The 10,117-nt window shown below is 37.5% G+C and overlaps 1 protein-coding gene across 2 annotated transcripts; it reads right to left on the minus strand.

The window, feature by feature from the left end:
* Nucleotides 1-1,522: 1,522 nt before the first annotated feature.
* On the minus strand, nucleotides 1,523-6,235 carry LOC122749427 (olfactory receptor 52Z1-like). Of its 2 annotated transcripts, XM_043995799.1 has the most exons (2): nucleotides 6,203-6,235; nucleotides 1,523-2,437 (listed from the first exon to the last, which is right to left on the minus strand). In XM_043995799.1, exon 2 carries the CDS (start codon nucleotides 2,396-2,398, stop codon nucleotides 1,523-1,525), a length of 876 nt encoding a protein of 291 aa, XP_043851734.1. In that variant the 5' UTR covers nucleotides 2,399-2,437; nucleotides 6,203-6,235. The 2 variants fall into 2 exon arrangements, with proteins under 2 accessions (XP_043851734.1, XP_043851733.1); XM_043995798.1 differs by lacking the exon at nucleotides 6,203-6,235 and having other exon boundaries at nucleotides 1,523-2,482.
* Nucleotides 6,236-10,117: the final 3,882 nt, after the last annotated feature.

Here is a 10,117-nt window from a genome sequence, read left to right on the forward strand (position 1 = left end):
ATTTTCTTACTATTATCACATTCAAAAGTAAGATTTCCTTTTCTCTAGTTTTATCATACTGTTAACTCACATTGGGTTTACTAACTCTAACAAGCCTCACATTTTAAATAATTTTTTTAAACTTTTAACTAATTTTTATTCATGTTCTTTTTTATATCACATTACTACCCCACTCATACCCAAGTAGTAATCTTTTGTTTTGTTTTGTCTTGTTTTTAAAAGGTGTGTTTTTAAAAATTATTTTAAAGGTAAGGAAAAGAGCACTTCAGCAAAACAGACACATCAACCATACATAATAGTATATTCAGTATTTCATACCTATAGATTCACATCTCTAGAATGAAAAGAGGGAAATACATGTTTTCAACTCTTGTCCAAGATGAAGATTTGTGACACATTTTCAAACAACCAATGTGGAGTTCAGTGAGTTCCTTATCTTGAACAAATCACAACAAAAACTGGAGAGGCAGTCATTTTCTGGGTCCAGTATCTGTGATGATATTATGTATCCACAAATATTCAGAATATATTCTGTACAAAGTGTGGTTTATTAAAACCCTTATATTTTCTTTCCCTCTGATTGCCTTTCTACTAACTTACTGTGATTATTTTCATAATGGCTAAGGAGATTATAATATTTTTTTATCTGTACTACTAACTTCTTTGGTATCGAGAATTCTTAGCAGATTAGTGTCTATTCTTCCATTTATGCTATATAGAAAGTTGGCTGGAACACAAAGACCTCGAGTGAATTGTCCATTAATTATATATTAAAGCTGGGACTTAAACTCAAATATTTCTTACTTTGATGCTTGGACCTCATCATTTTTTAAAAAATGCTGCTTCAGGGGGCAGCTAGGTGGCACAGTGGATAAAGCACTGGCCCTGGATTCAGGAGGACCTGAGTTCAAGTTCGGCCTCAGACACTTGACATTTACTAGCTGTGTGACCCTGGGCAAGTCACTTAACCCTCATGGCCCCACCAAAAAAGAAAGAAAGAAAGAAAGAAAGAAAGAAAGAAAGAAAGAAAGAAAGAAAGAAAGAAAGAAAGAAAGAAAGGAAGGAAGGAAGGAAGGAAGGAAGGAAGGAAGGAAGAAAGAAAGAAAGAAAGAAAGAAAGAAAGAAAGAAAGAAAGAAAGAAAGAAAGAAAGAAAGAAAGAAAGAAAGAAAGAAAGAAAGAAAGAAAGAAAGAAAGAAAGAAAGGAAGAAAGAAAGAAAGAAAGAAAGAAAGGAAGGAAGGAAGGAAGGAAGGAAGGAAGGAAGGAAGGAAGAATGAAAGAAAGAAAATTTAAAAAAATGCTGCTTCTTGCTAATGTATATAACAGAGATAAAACTCAAATTTAAATTGTCTTTTCCCGTCTTTGCAGCTTTGGGGAGCAGTATGAGGAAGATGCAAACTTAAACCATTTTCTGATGTCTTGTAAATTCTAGTTACTAATTGTCATCCATTATCCTCCATTTCAGGACTTAATTTAAAATGTTCTGTCAGGCATGGGCAGTATCAGAATCTTTTCATTGTTTATTAGCAACAAGTCCTAATGGAGGAGATGATCTGAACTGCCCTGTCCTGAATCTGTTTTGTCTTTACTCCATAAATGATGGGGTTGAGCATGGGAGGTACCACCACGTAAAGGTTGGCCACTAGGATATGGATGTGCCTGGGAATGGTATTGCCTCCAAAGCGGTGAGCAAAGAAAGAAAAGAAGGCTGGGGTGTAGAACATTAAAATCACACAGATATGGGAGCCACAGGTATTAAGAGCCTTGACCCTGGCAGACCAAGAAGGTATATTGAAGACAGCAAGGAGAATCAATGAATAGGAAATAATGATGAGCAAGACATCTAGACCTGTAGACAATAGAGCCATGGTCAGGCCATAGATGATATTGACTTTGATGTTGTCACAGGCTAACCTAGCTATGCCCATGTGTTCACAGTAGGAGTGGCGAATGATGTTTTGTCCACAATAAGTAAGCCTGTACACAAGAAAGATAAAAGGAAAACATATGAGAAAACTTCTAACCACAGCTGCTACCCCAATCTTCCCAATGACTGAGGGGGTCAGGATGGTGGTATATCTCAATGGGTAACAGATAGCCACGTAACGATCAAATGCCATGGCCAGCAGAATAGCTGATTCTGCCACAAAAATGAGATGGATGAAGAACATTTGGGCCACACAGCTGCCAAAGGAGATAACTCCATGGTGGAACCAGAAAATGGCCAACATTTTGGGTGCTGTTGTTGTGGAGAGCAGGATATCTGCCAGGGCCAGCATAGAGAGGAACAAGTACATAGGCTCATGGAGGCTACGCTCAATGATGATAAGGAAGATCAAGAAGCTGTTGCCAATGATGGCTACAAGGTACATTGAACAAATGGGGATGGAGATCCACATATGTGAGTTCTCCAGTCCTGGGATACCAATCAGAATGTACTTGATATCTTGGAGATTGGTGTTATTGGATGGAGAGGACACCATATCTTTCTGTCTCTGTTAGCTTGACAGCTATAATCAAATAAAAGAGGATTGAGTGCTACTTTTTAGCAAAAGTGCTACCTCAGACACAGTAGATGTTTGAATGGTTGATTTTTTCCTTCTTCTGTGAATGGTTGATTGGTTCCTTCTTGTGTCATGCCCTATTTTTGAGGAAGAGAGAAATCAAAGGATGAGTCCTAGTATTGTACCTTCTTTACTTGCCTATCATTTTCTCCCCACTCATTTTTGTCTCCTGGGTTCCCTCCAGTATCAACTAAAATCCTACCTTCTGTAAGGAGACTTTCCTGATTCTCATTAATGGTAGTGCTTCCTTCTGTTTATTATTACCAATTTATCCTGTCAATATCTCATTTGTTAGTTTTTTTGTTTGTTTTTCATATTGTCTCTACCCCACCCCTTGGACTTATTCCCCCTTAGAATTATTGTGTAATTACTGCCATTTAATTAATAAATCTATCTACCCCAACTTAGGTGTAGTATTTTTTATATAATTAGATTTACTAATACTGATATTTTTTATCTTTGCAGGTCTTTTGGGGGGGTATTTTTTTTAAAGAAAGTACAATTTAAACATAAAGTCAGAAGAGAAAAAAAAACACATTTGAAGTCCCTTTTGTCAGTTTCTCCAGTGAATAACATCCATTAGCAATTCCTTTTCTGCCCTCTCCCCTGAGGCTGGGGTCAGTGAATGGGGAATTTGGTCCACCCCAAGGCAATGTGATGTTTCAGAAACTGGAATGATTTGTCTTAACTCAAGTTTTAGGATCTTGTTATATACAATGTTTATTTTTTACTCTTATGTGTTGACTACCATTAATCTGGGGGAGATTGTTACCCATTGTCTTTGTTGGTGGCCAAAGTCCCCCTTGGAATGTTTTATTCCTCTCTAGCTGACTACACTTTTTTTTTTTTTCTGTATCAGTTATTTTTTTTTCCAACTGCTAATAGAATAAAGGCATTTTTCTGGTGGGGGGGGAGGAAGGAGAAAGACAGTGAATTCCTTGAGAGAAGGGACTTTTTAGTTTGTTTTTCCCTCTTTGTTTTTAATCTCCAGCATTTAGCACTGTGCCTAGCACAGAGCAGGCACTTAGTAAATATTTATTGACTGACTTATTGACTCACTTAAAAAATCCTTTTTGGCTTCCTGAAAGGAAAAAAAAAAGAATGTCTTTCTCTGTTATGGGAGATACTAAACCATGACAATAAAGACAATTCCTACTTTTTCCCTGTTCTCCAGACAATGGTCTACCATTTTCCCAGTTATATCACTTCTCTGCTTAAAGTCATTTCCATTGCTCCAAAATAAAGAAACAAAAAAGATCACAGGATCTCAGATCTAGAAGGTATTTCAAATACTACTGAGTTCAGCCTGCACATGAAGATGAATCCCTTTTTTCAGTAAATTCAAGTGAACAGAGGCAGTTAGGTGGCACAATGGATAGAGCACTGGCCCTGGAATCAGGAGGACCTGAGTTCAAATGCGGCCTCAGACACTTGATACTTCTTACCAGCTGTGTGACCCTGGGCAAGTCACTTAGCCCCAATTGCCTCACCATAAAAAAGAAAGAAAGAAAAAAAATTCAAGTGAATAGCTAGTCTTCTAGGGAAAGGGAACGTTCTACTCCCCAAAGTAATCCATTATGCTTTTGGTCACTTCTAATAATTAGAAAGTTTTCCTTGACTTAATTCCAACATCTCTTCTATGAGACAGGACTTCAAATATATGTTTAAGTGGCAGCCAGATGGCACAATGGATATATCACTGGACCTGTAGTCCGGAAGACCTAAATTCATATCCAGTCTCAGACATATAGTAACTGTGTGACTCTGGTCAGGTATCTTATTTCCTCAAATATGTAAAATGGGAATGGGATAATAATCACACTTACTTCCTAGGATTATCATGAGGACCAAGTGATATAACATTTTAAAAGTGCATATTAGGCACTTAATAAATACTTGTTTCCTTCCTTCCCATTTAGGCTTAAAACTATGAGTTTGGGGATATTGCATTTACAAATAGCTCTCCTATCCTTCCACTTATCCCTTATCTAATTCTTCCCTTCTACAATCTATACACTTTCAATTCTTCTAATCAGTCTTCACAAGTTATAAACTAAAGGCCCTTCCTTATTCTGGTTAACCCTTCATTCTCCAAGTTATTGGTTTTAATGTACTTTTATTTTTTCAATTACCAAAAATCTATTTTCTCTCTTAACTCCCCCTACTGAAAAGAAAAAATTATAACAAATATGCATTGTGAAGCAAAGCAGATTTACACATTGATCATGTCGAAAATATATGTGTATATATATGCATGTGTGTGCATATATATGTGCGTGATATATAATGTATGTATATATACACATACATATATACACATATTATATCTACACACATATGTATAATGTATATATAGGTCTCATTCTGAATCCTGAGCTGTTCCTCTATGTCAGATTGTGAGCTGTGTCCTTTATCCTTGATTCTCTCAAACCACTTGTCATTGTGTTCAACTTAAGTCTTCAAAGTTTCAAATATTTTAGTCTTTGAAAGTTTCCTAGTTTCTTGTAATAGAGCCTCTGCCAAAGAGGGGCTAGTATTGGGACTATGTATAGGTCACATGCATGGAGACTGTGTGAGGTTGGTTCTGGATAAAGGTGATGATGGTGTGAAATGAAGGGAACAGTTCCTCAGTTCAGGTATTCTATGATGGTTTCTTGTTCATTTATTACCTGGAGCATTTTGAGTTGGCTGCTAAGTTCAAACTGAGATTCCATACAAAAGATCCCAATGAAGAAATGTTCTCCTTCCTTCCTTTGGTACAAGGTCTTGTGAGACTTCCAAAGTGTAGAGGAAAGAAAACACAAACAGGAGTCTCCAAATCTCAAACACAATCCTACCTACTAATGGCCCACTGGGCGGAGAGGAGAAAGCAGAGAGTACCCTCTCCCCCAATGGTCCTATGGAGCTCAGAGAATTTTACTTAACATCTTGTGTTCAGCAATAAGAAAAGAGTGAGCTTTTCCATTAAGGTTTGGTTTTTTTTATGTTCTCTCAGGTCCAACTCAATAGCCAATCAAAAGCCCTGTCTTCACTACACAGTAAGCAGACAGGAAACATTCAATGAATACCCCCTTCTGCTCTGAAGCGGAAGACTAGGTCCCTCTATTCCACATCATCATGAACTTCCAGAAACAGGCTCTCCCAGCCTCCATGTGGTAGCCCTGCACATACTCCCAAGATAAGGTCATCATCATTAACTAATCTCCCATTACCTTATCAAAGTGCTTCATAAAATATGATGTGGGGGCAGCTAGGTGACACAGTGGATAAAGCATAGTCCCTAGATTCAGCAGGACTTGAGTTCAAATCTGACCTCAGACACTTGACACTTACTAGCTGTGTGACCCTGGGCAAGTCACTTAACCCTCATTGCCTCACAAAAAACAAAAACAACAAAAACAAAATGATGTGAAACTGAACTCAGTGCTCCAAATATAATCTAAGCAGATCAGAGTAAGGAACGGCTATCACCTCCCTATTCCTGAAAGCCAGGAGTCTAAGGCAGCATGAGATTATGTTAGATGTCTTGGCTAACATATCAGACTATTGATTCATATAGAGGTTTCCACCTAATAGCTAAAATTATCTCAAAATCTCTTGGACCTTCTTTGAGCATCTCCACCAGTCTCATAGGGTTGCAACAGAAAGTCTGAAGGATGAAATGTCAAAGGACATGAGTTCATATGCCAGCTCAATCACTTCCTAACATCATGACTTTGGGAAAGTCACTTATTTTCTCTGAACTTCATATTCTTCATCTGTAAAATGAGAGGGTTATACTCAATAAACTCTAAGGACTCTGATTTCTAAAGCTATGATTAAATAAAATGAAAACTCTGAGGGTGATCAGAAGTGATTTGATACAATCAACACTTGAACAGGAATCCTCTCTACAAAGTCCCCAAATTTTATATTCCAGCCTGTGCTTAAACACTTCCAGGGATAGGAGATGCTAACTCCACAAAGCAGCCCTATCCCACTGTTAGAGAGCTCTATTTGTTAGGAAGTTCCATTTTTGTTATAAGGATAAAATCTCCCTGTATTTTTTTAGATAAGAGATGTGTAATAAAGCAGCATGGCAAAATAAGTAACAAGAATGATTTCTTTCCCTTCCCCATAGCACAGTGGGCATAGTTCCCCACAAATCATTATACCACCATAGCACAGAGTGAAAATGTATGGTCATGGAATATTAGTACCTGAAGAACACACATTCTGATACTTCTGCTTGCCCTACTACAGAGCCACTGATAACTTCTGGTGATGTCATCAGTTAAGAGACTTTCTCCATTGAGATGGGGTCCTCTGATCCTCTGTTCTTTCTGCTGTGCTGCTCTCTGCTGGCATCTCCACTAAGGTGCTCTCTTTCCCCCACTTCTTTCTATTGGGCTTTAGCTAGTACAGACACTTCTATCAGCTCCTATTAACTCTTATAGCCAGTGACTATTTAACATTTTTTGTGATTTCAAATCCCCATTTTGTTGTATATTTGAAAGGAATAGCCAAGTTGTGCATAGTAGATTTGTAGTTTCATGTATGATCATCTTTTTATTGTACTGTTATGGAAATGCTTGTTTTATTCCATAAATATATTTTAATGTAATTTAAGGGGGATCCACTCAACTAGTAATAGAAGCCCTTATGTATTTTTAAGCCTTTCTTTTTTTTTTATCTTTCACTCACTCATGATACAAGTCTGAATTATATTCTAAAGTTTCTTTAATTTCTTAATTGTACTTCTTAGTTGATAGTCTTCCTGTAATTTTTACCAGTTCATCCTAGTTCTGCCATCCATAGTCAAATAGATTAAATCTGTTCCTTAATCCTCATGCCAGACCTTCAGCTATTTGAAAACAGTTCTCATGGCTCCCCTCTGCCTTCTCTTCTCCAAAATATTTCAATTTCCCTCAGTCATACCTCATTATAATGTGGAACTGAATGTCCCTCTCCATTGGATCTCCTCAAATTTGTCAATATTTTTACACAGATTGGTTTTCCTTGCTCTTCTGACTACCATCTTGTGGGAAGAAAAGAAAAGCAGGATGAACATAGACATAGTGCTTTCTCTTCCTTGTTTTCCCCCAGAAATTTATAATTAGATCAATATAATTAAGGTGGCCATGAATCATGTGTAAAGATGGCAGAACATCAGTTTTGTGTGCTTTTTTTAAATGTTGTTTCCTGTCAGAAGGTTCTTCTGTCACTACCTCTCACATCAGCTCCCCAAGTCATTGATTGCCTGTGGTCCCAGATATAGATGCTCTAGAGGGTTGGCCCCTCCTCTGACTTTCCTACTCCTTGCTGCTACCCTTCTCTCCCGATTTCTCTCCACCTTATCTGAAATAAAATCTATGACCTTCCCAACACCTTTGCTCCCTGATTAAGAACCCGTCTCTCTGTAAAGCAATGGACTGTCTTACCTGTGCCAGGGATGAAGAGAGAGGCAGAGAGGTCAGTCAGAAAAGAGCCAAAAAGAAGTGAAAATATAGAAAGCAGGAAATGTGGTGTTTATACTCCCTGCCATGGCTCTCCCTCAGGTCCCCATTTAGTCCTAGAGGATTAATCATCTTTCTTCTCTCTATTCAGAATCAGATCCTGAAGACACAGTCCCAGGAATCTAAATCCCTAAGCATTGTTTTTTTCCTTTAGCATATCCCTTATATTTCTATAAGGTCAGGTTCCACCAATAAATATTAACCTAATGACCATAGATTCTCAGATAAAACCCCCCTCTCACAAATAAACATATTCTCATACCCACACCATCACAGTAATAAGGACACTCATATAACCATTATAATATGAGAGAGCACACTGATATATGATGAAAAGATGACACCCCACACCATACCTAGGAGGACTGGAAGAATAGGGGAAACAGCTTTGGGAGGACTGGAGTCACATGACAAAACACTTCTCCCCCCAAGTATATCTAACTTTTTAGTCTCTTCCCATTTGCCCAATGAATCCTGAGTCACAATCAGTAGTTATATGCAGAGCAAGACAAAGGAAAGGGTTCATCAACATTTACATAGTACTTAAAGACTTGTAAAGAGCTGTACACACCTTATTTAATTTGAAGGGTGCTTTCTTTTGGCTGTTCACCTTCCCCTCCAAACATTCCCTGATGCCCCTTTCTTTTGCTAAACTATCAGGGGCTCAAGAATCACTCAGAACTCTTTGACTGCTTTGAGAACTATTAAAAATGGTGAAAAGTACTTAAAGTTACCCTTAGGATATACTCTGACCCTAAATGAAGAAATTAAATAATATCATTTGAACTCCATCCTTGTTATGACAATGTTCCATATGCAATACAGTACATTTTCTCAACATAGAATGCTCAAAGTTTAAAATGCCATCTGGCATTTGTCAAAAGTAGTGTCTAATATACAAACATGTTAAAGGTGTTATAAATAAGTGATGTTGTGTTATAAAATGTTCTTAGTTTGGGAATCAGAAAGACCTGGTTGAGAGTCTCGTTGTTGTTGAGTTGTTTCTACCTCATTGTGACCTCATAGACTATATAGCACATGAGGCACCACTATCTTCCACTATCTTCCAAAAATCTATCCAAGTTCTTGTTTATTGTTCCTATAACAGTACCTATCCATGTCAGCCTCTGCTTTTCATGTTTCCTTCTGCTTTCAATATTTCCCACGATCAGGGTCTTTTCCAAAGAGTCCTATCTTCTTATTATGTAGCCAAAATATTTAAACTTCAGCTTCAGTATCTGACGTTTCAGTGAATAGTGGGAATTAATTTCTTTAAGCATTGACTAATTTGATCTCCTTACTGTCCAAGGGAATCTCAAAAGTATTCTCCAGCCCCACAATTTAAAAGTGTCAATTCTTCAAAGCTCAAATCTTCTTATAATTCAACTCTCATAGCCATGTTGCTACTGGAAAAAACATAGCTTTGACTAAACAGAACTTTGTCAGCAAGGTGATGTCTCTATTTTTTAGTATGCTGTCCAGAATTGCCACAGCTTTCCTTCCAAGGAGCAACTGTCTTTTAATTTCATGGATGTAGTCATTGTTTGCAATGATCTTTGAACTCAAGAATAGAAAATCTGACACTGCTTCCTCTTCTTCTCCCTCTATTTGCCAACAAGTAATGAGACCAATTGCCAAGATTATTTTTTTATGTTAAGCTTCAGTTCAGCTTTTAAACTCTTCTCATCAGAGGCTTCTTAATTCCTCTCCACTTTTTGCCTCAGAGTAGTATTATCTGTATATCTGAGATTGTTGATATTTCTCTTGGCAATCTTAATGCTGGCTTTTGATTCATCCAGCCTAGCATTTTGTATGATGCACTCTACATATAAGTTAAATGAATAAGGTGGCAATAAACCAATCATCTGTTCCATATTTAGTTTTAACTGTTGCCTCTTGGCCCACATACAAGTTCCTGAGAAGACAACTATGAAGATCTGGTACTTCTACCTCTTTGTTGACTTGGCACATTTTGTTGTGATCCACATAGTCAAAGGCTTTAGTGTAGTCAATGAAGCAGAAGTTTATGTTTTTCTGGAATTGCTTTCTCCACAATCCA

This window comes from Dromiciops gliroides, chromosome 3 (genome assembly GCF_019393635.1).
Source record: "Dromiciops gliroides isolate mDroGli1 chromosome 3, mDroGli1.pri, whole genome shotgun sequence".
Lineage (NCBI taxonomy): Eukaryota > Metazoa > Chordata > Mammalia > Microbiotheria > Microbiotheriidae > Dromiciops > Dromiciops gliroides.